The sequence below is a fragment of the Nematolebias whitei genome, chromosome 21 (genome assembly GCF_014905685.2).
Source record: "Nematolebias whitei isolate Nwh7 chromosome 21, NemWhi1, whole genome shotgun sequence".
Lineage (NCBI taxonomy): Eukaryota > Metazoa > Chordata > Actinopteri > Cyprinodontiformes > Rivulidae > Nematolebias > Nematolebias whitei.
The window spans coordinates 9,844,612-9,867,305 of NC_056518.1; the positions used below are offsets into that span (position 1 = coordinate 9,844,612).

Consider the following 22,694-nt stretch of genomic DNA (forward strand, 5'->3'; position numbering starts at 1 on the left):
GGTAGGTAGGTAGGTAGGTAGGTAGGTAGGTAGGTAGGTAGGTAGGTAGGTAGGTAGGTAGGTAGGTAGGTAGGTAGGTGTCTACTATCCCTACTTCACAGTTTTTCACTTACCGCGGGGCTTCAGGGTACAGATCCCCTGTGATAAACGAGGGGCTACTGTATCAGTATTGCTTCATCAGACTGACGAAGTCCTTTGGATAAAATATGAAACGTTTTGACAATGTTTTTTAATCCATCCAGAGGACCTGACTTAACTTTCGTTAGACTTCCTTAACAACTTCTTCTAGAGCATTCCTGTTGTGTTGCAGTGTTCATTTTCTCAGGTAGCGACACCTACCTACAGTGATTTGTTTGTATGACAGTGGTAGTATAACCCGTCACCTACAGGGGGATCGAAGAACAAAAACTTCCCACATTCAAGTGTTGTGTGAAATGCTACTTTGATAGAAGGCAAATAAGAGTTCAGTCTCAACAAGGACGATGAGCTTATGGAGAATGTGTACAAACCAGTATTATGAAGAGAGTCAAAGACCCTCTGAAGAAAGCATTGATTTTCTATCACACACATACAATCCTAGCACAGGAACTTTCTGTAGGCTTGATCTAGCAGGCTTCCTAAATCTACAGGAGTGTGTGTAACTATGCATAACCCCACTGACCTCGCAGGCCTACTAGCAGAGGACCTGAGACTTTCATCTGTCAACTCCACCTGCTGTGTGTGTGTCTGTGTGCATGTGTGTGAGAGAACTGTTTGAGTGTATGACAGAGATAAAGACCAAGGCCAACTGACTGCATATCACTGTGCTTCCATCACACATTTTGTCCACACTGAAACTCAGTAAAATGAAACTATGTTCCAACACTACGGCTTAGAGAACATTATGAAAGGCCAGACTTCAGGGGTATCTGAGGCAGGCTTGAAACACAAGAGTCAGGGTGGCTTCTGGGTAATACCAGATGGCTAGGCCTCAGACTGACGAAGCCTCTTGGATAAGGGGCGAAACGTTTCTTTTTAACAAAAAAACGAAGTCCAGATGACATGATTCAACCTTTTTTGTTGTTATATACCTGGATGACTGAGAAAACAAACTTTGTGATTATGAAAGGCCTTGTATGACTACCACAGCAGAGGACACAGTTCCCAGACAAAGAAGTATCTGAGCACGCTGAATCCATGACAGCTAGCTGAAGTCCCATAGGGGAGAGTAGAATGAATGAGATTCTATTTATTTATTTAACCCCACCATCTGCTCCCTAAACAGGTCTCTCTTGAAAATGAGTTCTCGTGACTCAATGAGACTACCTGGATAAATAAAGCGTAAATGAAAATTTCTGCAGACATTCATATATTACGATGATGTATGTTGAAGCAGTCCTGATCATTTGGGTTGGTTTTTTTCAACCTACTACATATCAACTCTTAAAAAGCTATCACTGTCTGCTCTTGAACAAGAAAAAAATACAAACCAGAGCTACACCTCTTTAAAGAAATACTGGTACACAGATGTAGTTGATCTCAAAGTGCCATGTATATTTATGAATGAACTATTTCCCTCCTTCCTGAGCCAATTTCAGTCACTACAACTTTGCAACATTACCAAGGGCAACAATTTCCATGATAGTACACCCCAAGTTCAAAACAGAAGCAACATGGTCAGTGTTGTTACAAGATTAATGGTTTTGAGGACTAAACCAGTCCCTTATGGTCCCCAATAAGCCCCTAATGTGGAACATGTAACAGAGACTAAGTTGCATGGAACCCTTGTTTGAACTCAATGATTTAAAGTTTTATAAGTTCATGGGAACATGTTTTGCTTTACACTGTTCCTCAGTTCAGTTTAACGAAGATATGTTTCACAGATAGCGGCTCATGTTTAAAATCAATCTCATAAAGCAACCCACAAAACATGTCAGCATAAATATGCTCTCCTTACGTATTAGGGATGGTCTTTATCTTGTTTATGACAGACCATAAAAAATATGCATGCTTGTAATTAGTCATTCTGCTATTTGAACATTTTAAAACTACATTTTATGAATTCTGCAGTTTCAATTCCTTTTAATGAGATGTCAGAACATGTGGAGGAGTGAGGGTTCTCCGATGAATGCAGTGGAACAGCACTCTGGTTTTTTTTTTATGTCCAAAAAAATCCATTCTTGTCAATATATTTTTTATTTTCACAAAAATTGTCATAAAATAAATATAGTAAGTAGTCTTTCAGCTGTTCTCTTCTTCAGCGAACTCGCGTGAAAGATTTGGCAATTTTGTTTTACGCCGCATGCCCTACCTGACGCGACCTGGGTTTGAACCCACAACCTCAGGATTACAAGTCTGCGGCACTGACCACCAAGTTATCAACAGCTGTTGTTAAATAAACATACTGTCAAATTTTTAATAAGAGTTGTGAAGTATTGTTGTTAAGTTTAATGTAATTGATATAGTAAATAAAAAAAAACCTCACCATGAGATATATTTTAGCTATTATTTAAGTTTGAGGCTCAAGACAGAATGCAACTATATATTTAAAGCCAAATGCTGAAAACATTTGGGGGCGTTTATCATTATCTTAATAAATACCAGATCATATTGTGATAAATGTTTAAGCCCAAATTGCTGATTCTTAGTAATAATTTAAAATTTTCAGTCTTTCACTTTCTCTGGATGGCATTAATTTGACCTCCAATTCTAAATTTAAAAATTTTGGTGTTAATTTTGATCAGGACATGTCTTTTATCCCCCACATTAAAAATGTTACTATTCCTTCTTCCTCCTGCGTAATATCACTAAGATTAGAAACATCTTATCTAAAACTGATGCAGAAAAACTGGTCCATGCATTTGTCACGTCTAGACTGGACTATTGCAATGGTTTATTATCTGAGTGTTCAAATACTTCGTTAAAACGTCTTCAGTTGATCCAAAATGCTGCTGCCAGAGTTTTAATGAAAGTTGATAAGAGAGATCATATTTCTCCAGTTTTAGTTTCTCTCCATTGGCTCCCTGTCAAGTCCAGAATAGAATTCAAAATCTTACTTCTAACCTACAAAGCTCTCAACAACCTAGCATCATCTTATAATACAGATCTTACTGTTCTATATTTTCCTAACAGAGCACTTCGCTCTCAGACTGCAGGTTTACTTGTGGTTCCTAAAGTTTCTAAAAACAGAATGAGAGGCAGATCTTTCAGTTATCAGGCTCCTCTCTTGTTGAACCAACTTCCAGTTTCTGTCTGTGAGGCTGACACATTATCCAGTTTTAAGACTGGGATTAAGACTTTCCTTTTTGATAAATCCTATAGTTAGCTTGTGTTGGCTTGGGTTTCCTGAGTTGTCCCTTAGTTATGCTGCTATAGGCTTAGACTGCTGGAGGACAAACTGAACACAATTTTCACTCTGCTACTGTCTTTACTTACTCTGCTCAACCTGTTTTGTATTTGTAATTATTTTTTCTATCCTTAACATGTGGTTTTTTTGTATTTCAGGTACACCTGGACCTATACCTGGACCTGGACCTGGACCTATACCTGGACCTGGACCTGGACCTATATCTGGACCTGGACCTATACCTGGACCTACCATTCTGTGTTCGTCTGTCTCTCCTTCCCGTCCTCTCAACCAGCCGGTCAAAGCAGATGGCCGCTTGTCCTGAGCCTGGTTCTGCTGGAGGTTTCTTCCTGTTAAAAGGGAGTTTTCCTTTCCACTGTTGCCACTGTGCTTGGTGAAGATTCAACTTGTCTGCTGCTTCCTTAGATAGAGAACTTTACTAATTGTTTTTTATGTATGTGAATGTTCCTGTAAATGCCCTGAGACAACTTTGTTGTGATTTGGTGCTATATAAATAAACTGAACTGAATTAATAACCTTGTATGCATATACTTGCCCACATGAGGCTCTTTCACAAAACATTCTCTAATGTAGCAGCCAAATGCTAACTTCATAAATCACCAAGCGAGGTGCCCTCATCCTGCACAGATTTGGACACTTAATAGTAAAGCCAGCATTGCAGAATCAAAAGAAGCATGGGTTAAAACTAGATGTGGTTGGTGTGAAATAATTCACGTAAAATGCATGTGGGACACTGCCTTAGATGTGTCAGACATTTTCAATTCAACCTAGTTGTACAGGCCTTCTGTCAGCAGTTCACGCTGTCAACTCATGAAACCAGTTTCTCTTTTAGATGACTGATACGGCACTGTTTCTATTTTACATCAGTGGCAGGTTGGCTTCACACCCCCATGCTGCCCCTGTCCTTTTACAAATAACTATGGGACAGCCAGAACGAGTCCCTTGGCTTAAAGTGCTTTGTTAGTCTATGGACTCCAAGGCTTTAATAAAATGTTTAGTCAAGTTGTACAAGAAGTTTAGACAGTATGATTTCAAAATCAGAATGTTGTTTCTGGTTTACTTTAATACCCCCAAAGCTTAATGTGTAATAGTTATATGTACAGAACACACATAACAAATGGGTTAGAAAGAAAGATTATGAAAACTGGGTGGGTTGGAAAGAAAAGCAAAAATGTGTTTTCTTTCCAGATCAGACAAATGAAAAGAAAAACTACACAGACTAAGAGGCTACCTCCAGTGAACCCTCCCAGTGTCTAAACTGGCCTCACATCTCTCCTGATAAACATTGTGAAGGCAGTCCAGTGTTTGAGCCAGAAGGTCCAGCTATGAAGGAGCCACATGAAGCCCAGTGATCAAAGAGAAATCTCACAGACTGATCTGGTCTATGATTCTGGCATTGCTCCAGCATACCCGTATGTCATCAAGACCCCTGAGGTTGTTTATTAAGGTGTTAACATGTGTTTCTGTGCAGACGAATGTGTGTTTAGGATCAAACACATCTTTGAAATCTCAGCACAAAGCAAAGTATGAGGAGTGTTCAATTATGGAGATTTTTTTTTTACCTATAACTCAAACAATTTGCAAAATTCCAACAAAGTTAAGTCAGGTCCTCTGGACGGTTTCTTTTTGTTGAACCGTTTCATCTTTCATCCAAAGGACTTCATCAGTCTGAGGAGCCACAACAAACTCAGTCTTATAAATAACACCTTCACATTGTGGGTCAACCAGTTGAACTTTGATATTTTGACGCACTTTGGCCATGGCTGCCTCAAATGAGTCAGCGGGGGAGAGGACAGACTCCAGAAACCATCTGAGCACCATCATACTGTTGACCCACTATGAGAAGGTGCTATTTATAAGACTGAGAGTGTTGAGGCTCCTCAGACTGATGAAGTCTTTTGGATGAAAGATGAAACGTTTCAACAAAAATAATTCGTCCAGAGGACCTGACTTAACTTTGTTGGATTTTTCTACCAGGATTATTGAGCATGAACTTTCAAGGTTCTTTATTGTCATTCTCATCACATGTGGTACATGAGGTGGAACAAAATTATGTACTAGTTACACCCAAAAATAGCAAAAATATAAAGTACAAAAAAGAAACAGTATACAAGAATCTATGATACATGCTAAACAATAATAATGTAATGTAATACGATGCATTAACTTTGATATTTTTCAAAAGTGTCTGTACATGGTAAATGGACTGTACTTATATAGCACCTTTCTATCTTATTAAGACATTCAAAGCACTTTACAACAATCTGTGCCTCATTTACCCATTCATACAGCTCTATACTAGATCTCTCTCTACAAAGCTAATTGAACAAATCATTCTAAAGAGACTAATCAGAGTTTTATCACATTCAAACACTGATGGGACACACATCAGAGGCTATGAGGGGTTCAGTGTCTTGCCCAGGGACACTTCAGCATGTGACTGCTGGTGGAACTGAACCCCCAACTCCTGCATAGGAGGACGACTGCTCTAACCGCTCAGCCACAGCCGCCCACAAACAACAATAAATTGACCGTGCGGTTGCTTTTTCTTTGTGGTCGTGAAGAGCTAGGATTTAAATATTGACAGAGGAAGGAAATAATACGCCCTGACTTATTGATGATAGTTAATGTTTTGCATCATCAGCAAGAAAAGAAAGGGAAAAAAAAAATCTTTAATCAAGCTTTACATTGTAACAAATATAGCTGGAATTTCAAGAAGTCATAGTTTTGTTCACATACAAGTCACAGCACAAATAATCCTTGATAAGAAAGTGAAATGTTGGCTTCTGGCTGAATGTAACTATCTGAGCAAACTTTAACAAAGTGCACCAGTTTGGTCAAAACACACCAAACAGATTAAAACAAGCACAAAAATAAAACAGTCTTGTTTAATTAAACTCAGATGCTTCTGTTAAATCTTGAGCACCAAAGAGACCTTGAGTGCAGCTCAGTTCACTAATGCAGGGAATTCAAAGACCTAATCAGTCTCAGTTGCCACCGAGACTCGTTCCCAAGCTTTCATCCAGTTCACTAAGTCAGCTGAACCAGCCTTGATTTTTTTCTAGAAGCCACATGTTACTCTGACACAAGACGTGTGCCGCTCTCCAAGTGGCAGCTGTCCAGGCTTTTCTGTTTGTTTAACTGATGAATGCTGCTCTCACTGAAGACAAACAACCACGCATTCAACAAAGCAGACAATTCAAAGATTCACCGTCACCCACACTGAAAAAGAGCTTAAACTGAGAGCTGTAGTCACCGAGGCAGTTGCATAACATCTGTATTACATGTATGAAGAAGTGTTTCGTTATGAAAAAGAGGCTATTTTAAAAAACTGCTACTACAAGACCTTCAGATTAGTTGAAATTATTCCAGACTTCTCATATTCAGACACATCTTATGAGAGTCCTTTAGCTTTGACCCAGGAATTAGAGGAGAACTGACGTCCTGGTGTTTCATCCTGGCATCCCGCTCAGCTCGAGGCGAAGCGCCTGCTGTTGTCTCTCCAGTTCAGCTCCTCACACTGTAGGCTTCCTTTAGTAATGACACCCCACAGATTACATAATTCAGCCACTGCAAGGCCCTCAGGCCTCGACTATCTGCCACTGTAACCACGAGACTGTCAGAGACCCCATCCCCCACTGTCATACACAGTCGCATTGTATCGCTGCGACTTGTTTTAATATACATTACACACAGAAATACTTGTTTTATAGTTAGAACATAGTTTTATGGAGCCACAAAACAAAGTGAACTACATACCAGTCTTTGTCTACACAATTGTTATATCACATGCGTTACAAAACCTTAGCTGAGTCAGGAGATTCTTAAATGGAAAAGCTGAGAGACTCATCGCTTTAAAAGATCAATAAATCTGAGCAGTTTGGTGGCGCACTAACTTGATTTGTTTTACAGCACTGTGCAACATCCACTTCTACGCATCGGATGATTCAAATGACAACCAAAGAGCAGAATCTTTAAAATGGCTTATCAACTGTTCAGGGTTTTTAGTTCGTCTCATCAGGAAATGGGTTAGTACTGCAAGAACGGCAGCTTTATAGTTAGGGTTGGCTTGTTACGCTGCCACAGGCTTTTGTTTTTTTTGAATGTCCAGAGGACCAGATTGAACTTTTTTGGATTAAAATTGAATAGTTTTCATTTGATACTATTTCTATCTTAACATGTGATTCTTGACCTGCCATTGTGTATCTGTTCCTACCAAACCCATCCTGTAGAAGCAGATGGTCCTCTTGTCCTGAGCCTGGTTCTGTTAAAGGTTTCCTCCTCATGGGGAGTTTTTCCTTTCCACAGTCGCCTTCATGCTCAAGATGAGAGTTCTGGGATGGAGTTAAACTCTAAGCTGCTCCTCAGATAAATAATGTTAAATTATTATTTTTAATTATGAATGTTTCTGTTCAGTGCCCTGAGATGACTTCTGTTGTGATTTGGTGCTTTATAAATAAACTTAACTCAATTGCATTTTTTATGCTGCTGAATACAACTTTATATAATGTAAAGTTGGGGTTTCATTAATTGCCATCAGAACGCAGTGAAACAGCTTTTATTACACATGGCTGTAATAAAAAAAGAAATGTTGCCAACCCAACCACTGCCTTCAAGAGGAAGATAAACCAGCTTGGCCAGCAAAAATGTGTGTTTTTGTTTCACTTGTCACTTGGATATGTTGTAATTTTTGTGAGCTAGAAATGTTTGTTCCTTCTTCAGAAATGGAAGCAATTAATTTTCTTGTAATTGCAATGAACAATTGGTTATGTTCACACTCAAGGTCTAAATTCTCAACTGTAAGTCTGCTAAGATCTGATATTTTGTGTACTTGTGCACTTCAGAATTTAAATATAACCTCAGATTCATGTGGTAACGGTCACTGACCCTGATGTGACCAGCAAGCAAAGTGTGATGAGATGATGTGCATGCTGCGTTTACTAAAGTAAATATGGATCCTCCACATGTCAGTGTGTGTGGATCGATTATCAAGTTAGTGTGAATTTGGAGCAAACTAAATTATTTTCTGCCATACTTGTTGCATATAATGTGTACATTTTAACTTGCTGTTTCTTGCCTATTCTGGTGCAAAATTTTGATGTTTACATATTTCAATGATGTAAAGTAAAATGAAATGCAACATGACTGTTCAGACTGAGGTTGCGTTAAAAAAAAAACAGCACATTTGTATCTGATTTAGGGTCACGTATAAAAGTGGTCTTAGTAAATTAAATAAAAAATAAAATCTAATTTGTCATGTTCAGACTGTTGTAATAAAAATCAGATAAGAGTTACCTAAGGGCTCAAAAAGTCAAATATGGGCCACTTTTTTGCAGTGTGAACAAAATAATAAATAAATAAAATATTGCTGCATAAACAAACAAAGTTCAGTCAGGTCATCTGGATGTTTTTTTTATCTTGCTGCATATTTCATTGTTTGTCATATCAGTAAACAAGTTTTAAAGTCAAACATTTTGATGTGTTAAAATGAGCATAAAAACAACATGAAAGGTTATAGATACCAGTGTGTGTGTGTGTGTGTGTGTGTGTGTGCGTGTGTGTGTGTGTGTGTGTGTGTGTGTGTGTGTGTGTGTGCGTGTGTGTGTGTTGGGGGGGTGCACACACCGAAACCAAGTGTGGAGCAGCTCTACAACAAGACAATCTTCAAATTAAATTAAATTACATTAAAGTGGCAAATTCAGAATCCTGCTGGCACTGAAATTAACAGGCTCTCAGTGTTTCCCGAATTAAAATATTTTAGATTCAATTAATAAGCAACACATCAGCCAATCTTTCATAACAAACATGCAAATTAAACAGATGAGAACATTCAAGTCAAACTGCTGCATAAACAGTCACATGTTCACTGAGCTCATTTTGACTAACACCGCCATGTTGTGTGTGAACACATTGATGAAACACTGAACCACCTGTTTGATTTGTGATTACCAAAAAGAGACTCGCATGACATGAAGAGGACATGACATCATGTTGGCAGCACGCTCCGTGAGAGAAAGAATGGCAGACTGATCACATTTGTTTTGGTTTTCTTAGACTGAATACACAAACAGATTAATAAAACTAAATTAATGGAAACTAAAAAAACATTCTTTTTTGTCTTACCTGAGAGGCAGATGAAAGTCGTGTAATCTCCTTGACCACCTGTCGCCAGAAAAGGTATCTTCTTCTTGGTCCTGCGCTTCACCTGTACAGCAACGAGCATCCTCTCATCATGAGGCGTGAAGAGCTCCTTGTTGATGACCGACTTGGCACTCATCTCTGATGCAGACCGGACAAAACGTTCCTGAAGAGGAAGAACGCAAACACAAACAGTCAATAAGTAAAATTAGTGCATCACAATTAAACACATATATCAGCCATTAAGGCCATCTGTACTTTCAACTTGGACTCGGAACAGTTTAAATATAACATGTGATCAATTCTTCCTGTTATAATTCTTCACATTATAATTGGCAAATGATTTAAGTTATGGCTATTTTTGTGTTGTGTGACTTTTTCCATGCTTCAGTCTAAAAGGAAATGTGTACCAGATGGAGTGAAACTCCATTGCGGTAGTTTTGCTATCTTAAAAGGCACAAGAGTGTGATGGACACCAGGTCAAGGTGAGCTCGACCTCTAATATTCACAATCTAATCAGCTCCAGCTCGAGTCCAACCCTTTGTGCAACAAGAGAAAATAATTGAAGTATTTCTGGCAAAGATTTGTTAGTAAAACTGACATGAAAGTTCAGTGGAGATTCTGGACAGTTTATAATTTTTTTTTTTCCTCTACAATTTGTATTTCACAGCCTGTTGTACACAAGTATTTACCATATTTTCTGGCATATTAGTCACAGTTTTTTTGCATAATTTGCATACCCTGCAACTTATACACCAAAGTGACTTATTTATATTTTTTCCCATATTTATAAACCAATTTTTGGCTGCGATATGACTGTTATCATTCATTCTGACATTGAAAATATTTAGCATTTTCAGCCGCTAGATGGTACTTGAGTAATATGGCATGCCGTTGTGTCATGTAATAGGTTAAAAAAAGGTTATTAACAAAACAACTGGACTTTATTCGTAACTGAAGACATTTTGCTTTAAAAAGTTACAAATACAGTCCAATTGTTTTGTTAATAACTTTTTTTTATTTATTTACCATGTCCTGGATGACTGAGAATCTTCACCAGCGTCATTTAATAGGTAAAAGTGGCTATTAATGACACAATCGGCTCTCCATAGCCTGCCACCTTCTCCCAGTTCCGGGATTATGCCTGGAGCAACCGTCCAATCAGCTTCATTTCGCTGCACCGCCTCGACGAAATGCAACTGATTTGATCAATAAAGTGCATTTATTAAGTACAAGTTCAACTGAGACACACCTTCACTATAATGTCAAGTAAACAAATAATTGTTTTAGGTGCTTATCTTGTTAAATTTTGAAGAAATGCTCAGTGTTCCTCCTGCCTGATTTCCTCCTTCTGCGTGCTCCTGGAGCACCGAGGCAGCAAAAATTTTTGAAATACATCTAATTTGACCGTCAAAGAGCATTTATTAAGGAAACGATAAACTGAGACACAACTTTGCTATAATGTTGAGCAAACAAATAATTGTTTTTAGTGTTAATCTTGTTAAATTCTGATCAACGACTTCCTGAGCACGCACCCGCAGCCGCCATTCGGCAGATGCGGGATCTTTGGCACAACACCGGCCCATGTTTTCTGGGTGGTCAGCGGTGACGCATAATAGATGCGACTTGTGCGGCAAAGCAACTTATTAATTATTGGAAATATTTGGACTGATGCAACTTATACGGCAGAAAGTATGGTACTTGATAAGCTAGAATAATTAGGGTTTTAACAATATAAACAAGAGCCACTTGTTATTTATTTACAGGATATTGATCAGAGTCACTAATATTTTACAGCAACAAAAGGACACAAAAGGTCTGCGTTAGTCTGACATCACACACAGTCACACAACTCGTATAAATTTAACTAACAGAGTCTGAAACAGCTGAGAGATCAGCCAGGCACCTTGCTGAAAACCATCAAAGGAGTTTCTTTACTCCCACAGTAAAGGGGAAAAATAAAGTATTTCTGACAAAGATTTGTTAGTAAAACTGACACGACAGTTCATCTGAATGTGTATCAGTTTCACTGCTGTGTTCAGGATCTTAAAGCACCGACGGGGAGTAAAAGGTTCGCTCATCATCTCCCAGCAGCATTTTTGTTCTGCAGACATCACATTCCATAATGTTTGGTTTGGCCTATGTTCTGCTTGGAAGCACTGCCACTCACAGAGACGCAATGACTCCAGCTGAAGCTATTTAGATTACCAGTAAGTCTCACTGATACAGAACAGTAATCTTGTTTCTGTTTTAACGTCCACTACTGAATTTATTTCTTACAGAATGGGAACACATAAGAGACTCAGCAATATATCCAACGCTGTCAGGGAACGATGTGCTTACTTGGCTACTATCTGCAAGTGCTGGTCATAGTCATAAAGAAGTGGGTTTTTCAGACTCAACTGCCCCCACGGGGCTAATGAAACTAATCATTGTCTGAGCCGCACACATTTAAACACAGAGACTCCCAACCACCAAGGCCGGATTAACCATATGGGCAACTGGGCAAGTGCCCAGGGGCCCACGATCTCTAAGGGGCCCATGGCAGTGAGGGCACAAACAAAATATCTGGTTATCTCCTGCTTTATCTCCTGCTTTCTCCTGCTCCTGAAGGAGTGAACAATGCCCCAAAACCCATCTCTGCCTGATGCCCTCAACAAGTTCTATGCACGCTTTGAAGACCCGAACAGACCACCCAGCACCAGACTCACTTCACCACCGGATGAAGAGCATCTCAGCGTGACCTCAGCAGAAGTAAGGAGTACCTTCAGGAGGATTAATCCGCACAAAGCAACTGGCCCAGACAACATCCCCGGAAAAGTGTTGAAGGAATGTGCTGATCAGCTCTGTGAGGTGCTGGCAGACACATTTAACACCTCACTTACCCTGGAGACAGTTCCCACCTGCCTGAAGACTGCCACCATCATCCCAGTCCCAAAAAGCTCTACAGTGAATGGTCTGAATGATTATCGGCCAGTGGCCCTCACCCCGATAGTCGCTAAATGCTTTGAAAGACTGGTCATGACTCACATCAAAACAAACATCAACATCAACGAGGACCCTCATCAGTATGCATACCGTGAGAACCGATCAACAGAGGATGCAATCTCCTCTGTGGTCCACACTGCACTCAACCACCTGGAGCAGAAAAACTCTTACGTTCGTATGCTCTTTGTGGACTTCACATCCGCCTTCAACACCATGATCCCCCAAACCCTGATGGACAAACTATCCACACTAGGACTAAGCCCCTCCATTTGCAACTGGGTCCTAGACTTCTTAAACAGACCACAGTTAGTGAGTATCCACAACTTCTCCTCCTCCACCATAACCCTCAGCACTGGCTCTCCTCAGGGATGTGTGTTGAGCCCCCTTCTGTTCACTCTGCTCACGTATGATTGTGCAGCTACCCATCCAGGCTGTCACATTGTAAAGTTTGCAGATGATACAGCGGTGGTGGGATGCATCACAAACAATGATGAGTCCAACTACAGGCAAGATGTGGAACACCTGGAGAGCTGGTGCAAAGAGAATAACCTTCACATCAATGTGAAGAAGACAAAAGAGATGATTGTGGACTTCAGAAGGAACAAAAACATCTACACCCCCCTGAACATAAGAGGATCTGCGGTGGAAGTGGTCTCCAGCTACAAGTACTTGGGTGTGCACATGAATGACAACCTCAGCTGGAGCAACAACACCACCAGCCTGATCAAGAAAGCTCATCAGAGACTCTACTTCCTCAGACGGCTGAGGCGAGCTGGTCTGGGAAGCTCAGTCCTCACCTCCTTCTACAGGTGTGCAGTGGAGAGCATCCTGTGCTCCAGCATCAATGTGTGGCATGGAGGCTGCACAGCTGCAGAAAGAAAAGCTTTGCAGAGAGTGGTGAAGGCTGCACAGAAATCTGTTGGAATCAGCCTCCCCACCATCACAGACATCTACACCTCCAGATGCAGGAAGAGGGCCACCTGCATCATGAAGGACCCCACTCACCCAGCACACACACTTTTTGCACCACTCCCCTCAGGAAGGAGGTTGAGGAGCATTAAGTGTAGAACCACTAGACTGAGGAACAGCTTCTACCCTGAGGCTGTTAGACTCATGAATCTCTAACCAGAATAATCACTGTGAAAAACAACATCATGTTGCTGCTGATCTGTTTCAATGTTGATGTGTTCATGCGTGCACATCTGCTCACAGACTCATGTTCATGTTTGTGCTGATGTTCAATGTTTTTATGTTATTAGTCAAGTCAAGTCAAGTCATCTTTATTTGTAGAGCACAATTTAAAACAGATAAACTGTTATCAAAGTGCTTAACAGAAATGTAGCAAAACATAGGCAGCAAAACAAAAACATCATACAGAATTAAAATTACTGGAGCAATAACACACACTAATGATCACACTAAGGAAAAACAAGCAGTAAAAATAAACGTCAATCATAAAACAACAGAATTTAAAATGCGGTAACACAGAACAAAATAAACTAACTCACACAGTATTAAACGCCAGAGCAAACAGGTGCGTTTTAAGGAGGGATTTGAACATCAGGAGGGAGGAGGCCTGCCTGATGTTGAGGGGCAGGTTGTTCCACAGGTTGGGACCTCTGACTGAAAAAGCTCGATCCCCTCGGAGCTTCAGGCGTGATTTTGGAACGACCAAAAGAAGCTGGTCCGATGATCTCAGGGCCCGAGACGGAACATATGGTTCCAGGAGCTCGGAGAGGTAGAGGGGTGCGAGGCCATTTAGGCACCTATATGTCAGGAGGAGAATCTTGAAGTCGATTCTGGATCGCACAGGAAGCCAGTGAAGGGAGGACAGAACAGGTGTGATGTGCTCAGACCTACGTGTACCAGTTAAAAGCCGAGCAGCTGCATTTTGGACGAGCTGGAGACGTGAAATGGACGCCTGACTGACCCCAGCATAAAGTGAGTTACAATAGTCCAGGCGGGTTGTGATGAAGGCATGGACTAATGTTTCAAGGTTGGGTCTGGATAACACTGGCTTGAGCTTAGCTACCTGCCGCAGTTGGAAAAAACTTTTCTGCAGAACTGAACTGATCTGTTTGTCAAACTTGAAATCCGAGTCAAAGACCACCCCGAGATTTCTAACAGTGTGCTTGAGATAGGGCTGAAGTGAGTCCAGGTTTGCAGGATCTGAGGAGGCAGCTGAGCTAGGACTAAAGACGATGACTTCAGTTTTCTGGTCGTTAAAACTGAGAAAATTTGAAGTCATCCATGCCTTAATGTCATCTAGACATTTGAGGAGAGGGTGGATGGAACGAGCACTGGCTGGTTTCAGTGGCAGGTAGATCTGGCAGTCATCGGCATAACAATGGAATGAGATGGCATGTTTTCTTAAGATGGATCCCAGTGGGAGCAGATAGAGCGAGAAGAGAAGGGGTCCAAGGATCGAGCCCTGTGGGACCCCGCAGGAAAGAGGGACCGAAGTGGACAGACTTTCACCAACCTTGACACAAAAAGTCCTGTCAGAGAGGTAAGAACGGAACCAGTCTAAAGCAGCTCCTGTAATCCCAACCCAGTGTTCGAGCCGTGAGATGAGGATACTGTGGTCGACGGTGTCAAAAGCAGCAGTAAGATCAAGGAGTACAAGTACCACATAGTGACCAGAATCGTTTGAAGTTAAAATGTCATTGCAAACCCTAACCAAAGCTGTTTCTGTGCTGTGGAGTTGCTTAAAACCAGACTGAAAGACCTCAAAGATTTTGTTCTCAGTTAAAAATTGATTCAACTGAGTAAAAACTATTTTTTCTAGGATTTTGGACAAGAAGGGAAGCTTTGAGATTGGTCTGTAATTTGAGTGCACTGAGGGGTCAAGTCCAGGTTTCTTGATTAAAGGAGTGACTACTGCATTTTTAAAGGCCTGTGGAACCAGTGTTGTGAAGGAAATAAACTGCACTTAGTGCTTAGTGTATATTTAGTTGATGTTTTTCTTAGTTCATATCTTAGATGTTATTACTGTTTTTCTTATACATTTTATTGTTGGATGTAACTGGGACCCTGCGTACATAATTTCGCTCCTCCACATGTACCACATGAGGTGCGAATGACGATAAAGAATCTCTGACTCTGGCTTTACTTGGAGCTCTGCGCTGCACAGAGAGACTGCTGCGCTTCCACTGCATTTGGGCCGCCGCCTCCTCCCAGCGCTGGCACTCGTTATTTGTTGTTGTTGTTGTTGTTTGTTTGTTTGTTTGTTTTTTCACCGAGTCAGATCCTTCACTGTGTGACCTGTCAATCAATCCAGTAGGCGTGTCAGCAACTGGTCAATCGACAACCTCAATATGTCCCGAAGGTAAACGCCCCTTACCTGCTGACAAGCCCATCAGGTTTTTGTTTTCTACAACTTTATTAACAACACAATATAGAACAACAGTAACAATATACAAATACAAACCCGTAAAGGGTGTCATAACTACATTTCACAAAATAATGAAAGAGACAAAAAAAACATAAAAAATAAAATAAATAAAAAACAAAGGAGCACAACTATATGAAAAACTTATAGTTTTAATTAAAACAACAAGTTTTTATCTGTTGTGACATGATTCTAGCAGTTTTGTAGTTTTTTAGAATAGTACGACTTAAACTCGTTCATAAAACAGGAAGGAGGGCTTATTATCTCGCCTCTTATTACATTAAATGTGGTACTTTGCTATAAGTACGACTATATTTTTGGCATCAAAGAAAGCTGAGTTTAAGTTATCCACAAAGTAAAATGGCATCAGCATCAAAAGAAGGAAAGTTTGAGATTAATCTATTAATATATAATGGATTATTAATAAATAAATTCAAAGGCATTGCTTTGAATTCACCCCTAAGAACCCTACAATAAATGACAAATCTGTCCAAACAAGAGCATACAGTAATAATAGTGCAGGAGAACACTGAGTTTTACAAGCTGCCGTCTGTTCAGGACAAACAGACCAGTTTAGTTGTAGGTCAGCATCAGTGAAGAACTAAAGACATGATTATTCAAAGTATTACAAAGTGTTTCAATAATCTGAGCTCAGATCTGACTTTTGAATGCAGCACTTTGTGTTTGACAGCAAAAATATGTTCACGTTTTGTCTCCAGTAGAGGTTAAATGATCATTTCTTATACCTTACTTTACCATGTTGAGGAGAGCTATGAGTTAAAGGAGATATATGTAAAGACACAAACGACTGCAGATGCTTATATGTCATAGATCTGCCAGTAACCAGTAACCACTGCATAACGAAACCAAAGAAATGAAGGTTAACTGCTGAAAACTAGCTGGCCTTGCAGCAAGTCAGCACAGTGGAATTCCTAATCCGTAACAACTCTTCATCTTCTACACCACCCCGCAGCTAAGATGGAAAGGATGAGAACATCTCCCCTCGAGCTGTCACCAGCACATATCCTGCCTCAGGTGGCCCAATGAAGCATAACAGGAGGAAAGAGGTAAAGGAGCAGGGGACACGAGGAAGAAAAGAAAGAGGAGGAGGAGGCAGAAACCTCCGAGCGGTGAAATGTAGACAGCTAGTGAACAGCTTATGCTTCGACTCTGTACAGACTTATGCAACATTTCCAGGACCAAACAGTTGTAGCCAAGCAGCTACTGTGGCAGTGAAAACAATGCACATAGATCTAATAGGTGCTTATCACCCCATTTTCACACAAATCCCATCTCAGAACACTTCATTTGCTGAGGCTGTGTACTGCAACAAGCACTGTTGCTGTGCATTCTCTGTCTTGGTGTGTTTGTGTTCAGTCAGTTCAGCCGGTGCTTAGCGCTCTCCTGGGACCACACTCGATGTGGTCTTTGAGTTAGCCTGAAGGGATGAACGCCGTCTGCTCTCAAGCCTGTGCAAAAGATGTGGAAGTGGACCTAAAAGATAGATGGGTGATATTCTGGTGTGCTGAACTGATCGTGTCTTTAATTTCCTTTGGTGAGACAGCAGCTCTCTACGAAGGTACAGCAGCAGCTGGAGCACGCTAGAAGGATCTATCCAAGCACACATGCAGTACAAAAATCTATTAACTCCACTGCCCTTAGGTCTAGTAGCTTAGAACAATTAGCTTTGGAGTGTGAAAACTCAAATGTTTCAGGAAATAGACGTGTTTTTTAGCACTCGTTAAAAGATGTTAGCATTACATTTAGGTACGTGAATTAGAAACGTTCTGGAAACCATGGGGAAGAACAGTTTCTTGCATATCTTATTTGAATTGGAAAACTTTCACTGAATGAAAATAAGAACTCTTTATCCAGCCAGTATGTTCAATATTTTACTTTTAATCTGACACCGGGGCTGCGCAGCTCGGTGGACAGTGCTGTGGTCTTGTAATCCTGAGGCTGCAGGATTGAGCCCAGGTTGTGTCAAGAAGGGCGTTCAGTGTTAAATAAATATTTTGCCTATATATATTTGACTTCTTGTAAAGAGGAAGCAGCCTAAAAAGTACTTTTAATTTGACACAACTAAACTAAATTATCTTTGTTTATCATCTTGGTGGTTAAAAAAATACTATAAAACTACTTGAAGATCCTGTAAAGAAAACTACATTCAATAAGAATATTTGTGTTTTTCCAAATATTTAGATCGCAGTCCATGTTATGATTCTTGTGCACATGGGTCTGAAGTCAGTGACAGTACCCCTCTTGAAAAAAGCTTCAGTAAACACATTGATCCCGTGAACCAGTGTGTCAATAGTGTTTTCCCTGTTTTTCCTTCTTGGCAAGTTCAAATACTCATACTGAGAATTACTGTGGGTCAACCAGCAGCAAACAGCGTGAGGGAAAGCAACACTGGAGACTTTACTTGCAGTTGTGCTGCAAACTAAACATCGCTACACTTATCCGAGTTATTAAACAGCTTCTTCAGAAAGTACAGAACATAACGATCCAGAGGATAACCCATTGAATAAATAATTGGTATACTTCAAGCAGTTCATATCTGCTCCTCCTACTCGTATCTGACTGGCTTTAGAGACTTTGAAAGACAAATTCAGTTCTTTCATTCCTCAGGGCACTTTGGAAGATGTATGAAAAACATAAAACACTTTGCTTCAACTGCAGCATTTCATCCACGTCTTTCTTATTGATGCAAGGCTCTAAACAAGACCTTGAGAAGACGACGACTCCCACAGTGCACCTTTTGTCAGAAACGGACTCTTTAGAGAGCGATGTCGTTCAACATTTATACCAGTCGTTTTGAATGACTGGTATAAAACATCAAGTGAACAGACGGTGAACGTTTCCGCTCATAGAATGAGAAATTAAGCCATATATGCTGTTGTATGAAATATGACTGTATGTTCAAAAATGTTCAAACGTATGAATGTTGTTCTATTTACAACATCGCAACACTGCAAAATAAACAGATTAAAACTAAAATATACAGAAAAGTGTTTAAGTCTAAGTTATAGTTTAGGGATGCACGATATAATTCGGCATGGTATCGGTATCAGCCGATGTTAGCATTAAAGTTAAATATCGTACATCAGCCATTCCATCAAAATAACTCGCAGATAAAAAAGACGTTTTTGTACGACAACCCAGTGACAAGGACGCTGCAGCGTCGGCACAACGTGATGACGTCACACGCACGCCTACCTGCTCTCACAGCAGAGAGAAATTTTTCAAAATGTCGGCGGTGTGACGTTTTTTACCGTTGAGGATATTGGATTCCAAAGATTTTTGGATCACGTTGAACCTCGCTACATGGTCCCCAGTCAGAGATATTTTTCCGATGTAGCCATACCCAAGTTACAAGCCGCCATTTCCGACATCATGGAGAAGCTAATAGCTGATAGCACTCGGATGAGTTTTACCACAGACATTTAGACGTTGTGTTAGCCCCGTTAGCATGATTAGTGTTACGGCACAATGGATAGACAAAAACTTTGATCTTAAAAAGTCTGTCCTTCATGCACAGGAGTGCAGAAGATCCCACACTGCAGCTATAGGAACCTGGAACAAGCCTCTACAAGTGAGACAGCATCGCAGGTGACTAATGCTAATAAATAACATTTAACACTTTTCATTTAATATAAGTCAAAGTGCTCTGCAGATCATAAGACTGTTACTGAATATATAGTTATCCCTATTATAGTTAATAGGTAACAGCACCAATAATTATGTTATAACTTCATATTGCTGTTTGTCCTTAAGAACATGCAAGTAGCCCATAATTCAAAGGCATAAGTTATTCAAAGAGTGGTTTTCCACGATGTACTTACTGTGTACTCAGTCTTTCAGTGTCTCGTTATTCAATGTAATACTTGTGCTGTAATTTGTGTGTACTATATTCCTCATGGAAGATTGCCTGAAATGCTTTGATCAGATTAAGATTATTTTTGTCATGCATCAGTATCCTTCTAAAATCCTTTACTGTTCTTTGCTGCTTGCCTCACTGATTGATGCCTCTTATATGAGCTGCAGTTTATTTCCTTCACAACACGCACAGAATATCCGATCGAGTGTTAAACTAGGATAAATGAGAAAGTAAAAGGAAATAACTCACGTGCTGATGACTATTTTATGTTGTGAATAAATTACAGGGGAGAACAGCTTTTCATTAAAGCAACACACTGAACAAAACCTTAGTTTGTTTTCCTCCTCGTAAAGGAAAAACGTGGAAGCAACCATCATTTTCCAGCTTTGCTCTTCTGGTGAAGGGTATAGAGCATTGTCAGAGGTCAACCATACATCAATTAATGCCCTCAAATGAGTTATTCCCTTATGAATCACCACCTAATAGCAATAAAGCATTTGAGGGATACTGGGTAAACAGTCGAAAAGCAAATGTAGTGCACTTACCAGCCGGTATCTCAAACAGTGCAGAGATCATTAGCACAATGACTCTGTTATGTGCTGAGGCCACGATGTAATACATTAACAATACAAATGTGAACCTGCATTAAGCATCTGGAAGCTACCAAAACGGTTTATGGATTGTTGTTGTTTTAATTAGAGCAAATATTAGCTAAAACTGAAGTAAAGGCACAAAACAGAATAAACCAGCTCATGTCTTTATGCTACTAATTTGCTTTTAACTGAAACACAAAACAGTGTTTTTTATATAACGTCACAGCCGAAGGATCATTTCTTCTATAATGCAGTCGAAGTAATTACAGCCCCAGAGATTAAGTTTAGTCAGGGACTTGAACCATTTGTGTCAATTTGTTAGAAAAACAGTCCACTTTTTGTCTTTTTCCTCCCAGTATTTGACCCATTAATGTGATTAAATATAGCTAAAGATGTTTAGTAAGCAAAGGAGCTAAGGTCATGGACACACAGGGAGGGGGACGCTCAACAGTTCATTTTGTGCCGACTAAATGGACGCTGAAGTATGATGGAAAATAAGCTTATCTTTCACGACTTGACAGAGCGAATTAAACCCTGGGCTTCTGAATAGAGTGGAGCCATATTTCATGTTGAGGAGGTCGGTAAATGGCACTGGAAAGTCTCAAAGCTGACATAAATATCCTGATACCAACCTGTCACACAGACACGACGACGCACGCATATATGAGCTGCTCTTTTGGGATACAGGGTGGTATTCTGAAGAATTTAAAGCTTTGATTGTGAGCATTTAGTTATCTTTTTTTTACTTATAGACATAAAATGTGCTTCTTCATTTAGTTACAGATGATTTCATTAGGTTGTCTGCATTACAAGGCAGTTTGACTTTAGTGAACAAGCGCATTTGTGTAGCAAAAACCAGCCTTTGTCTAATGTTGTGCACCAATTTGATTTTATTATAGACCATTGTTACAAGCATACGTGCAGATTCTGTCCAACAAAGGAAAAAGTATCTTTATTCTGTGATGTTCTCTGTTTAGAGGGGTTTGTCCCTGCTCCAACACACCTGACTCTGCTTTAATTAACACCAACAGGTCATTTTCATTAACCATCAGTTTAACTGGTTCAGACTGAGGATGAGGAGCACAGTGCTGCTCGTGTTGGACTACACCCAGTTTAACAGGATTTACCTCCAATATTTGCACTTTTTGAGCTTAAACGTGAAATTTCTGCATTTGTGTCGCTTCGCTTTGAAACGACAGACCAAACAAGATCAAAGGTCAAGATCAAACAAGACCAAGACAAGATCAAAGGTCAAGATCAAACAAGACCAAAGCAAGGTCACTCAACGAAACAACATTTTAATTAACAAAATTAATTTAGTAAAGTTTATTAGAAGATGGTGGCTTGGGTGAAATATTTTTGAAAGCTTGGTGGTTTCAATAAAAACCCACCACATGTTTGCAGCACTTAATAATAAGCGTTGATGAGCTCAAAAGAAAACCGCCTCGGCCACTCCCCGGTTGGAAACATCAAAGAAAGTTGAAGAAGTACACGGAAACCATTTTCATGGGTCTGTCAGAAGAAGACGAGGCTCCGCGTCACTCACCGACGTGTTGGAGCGAGTCTGTCCCACGTGCGGTCCTCCAGTCCTCGGCTCGGTGTCTCCAGCTGTCCCTCGGTGTCCTCACGCTAAACGGCAGCATGTCGAGCCTGACATCGCGTCTGTGCTCGCTGTTGGTCTCTGAGCGGCGGGGGAGAGTTTTCCTCACCCCTGCTTCTGTGTGCGCGCGCGCGCGCGTGTGTGTAACCAGTAGCAGGTCCGCGCGCGAGCCAATCCCGTGGAGCGTCACACCTCTGTGCTCCCTCCTCCTCTCGAGCCTCTCTTTTGCGGTTAGAAGAGAAAAATAAGAACATTTTCCAAATGCCGGGATTATTAAACATGGAGGGTCGGGATGCTGCGCGTGAACATGTGAAGTGCAGCTGAAGTTACAGATTATGGTCATGATGACCTCATGCGCTCAGAGTAGATGAGGATGACTCTCAGCTACCTCCACATCAAACTTTAGCTCTAAGTTTAGGCTGTAGTCCAGTAATGATGATGATTACAATCCATCCAATGGGGGAGTGGTGGTGCAGAGGTTAGAAGTGAGCCTGTGATCAGAAAGCCACCTGTTTGACTCCCCAGACCGTCCATCCATTCATTATCTTTACTCGCTTCTTCCTTTTTGGGTCATGTGAGTCACTGGTGCCCATATCCAGCTATCACTGTGCGAGAGGCGGGGGACACCTGGACAGGTCTCCAATCCATCACAGGGACACACAGAGACAAAAAACCATTCACTCTCTCACTCACACCTAGGGACAATTTAAAGTTACCAATCAACCTAACATGCATGTTTTTGTGGGAGGAAACCGGAGTAC

At 40.5% G+C, this 22,694-nt stretch overlaps 1 protein-coding gene across 1 annotated transcript in view; it reads right to left on the reverse strand.

The window, feature by feature from the left end:
- The window catches only part of stxbp6 (syntaxin binding protein 6 (amisyn)), a 78,823-nt gene extending 56,755 nt beyond the window's left edge, over positions 1–22,068 (reverse strand). The window contains exons 1-2 of the mRNA XM_037695467.1: positions 21,880–22,068; positions 9,470–9,650 (exon numbers count right to left, since the gene is read on the reverse strand). Coding sequence (XP_037551395.1) covers positions 9,470–9,623 — 154 coding nt within the window. The 5' untranslated portion in view covers positions 9,624–9,650; positions 21,880–22,068. The remainder of the gene's footprint in view (positions 1–9,469; positions 9,651–21,879) is intronic.
- Positions 22,069–22,694: the final 626 nt, after the last annotated feature.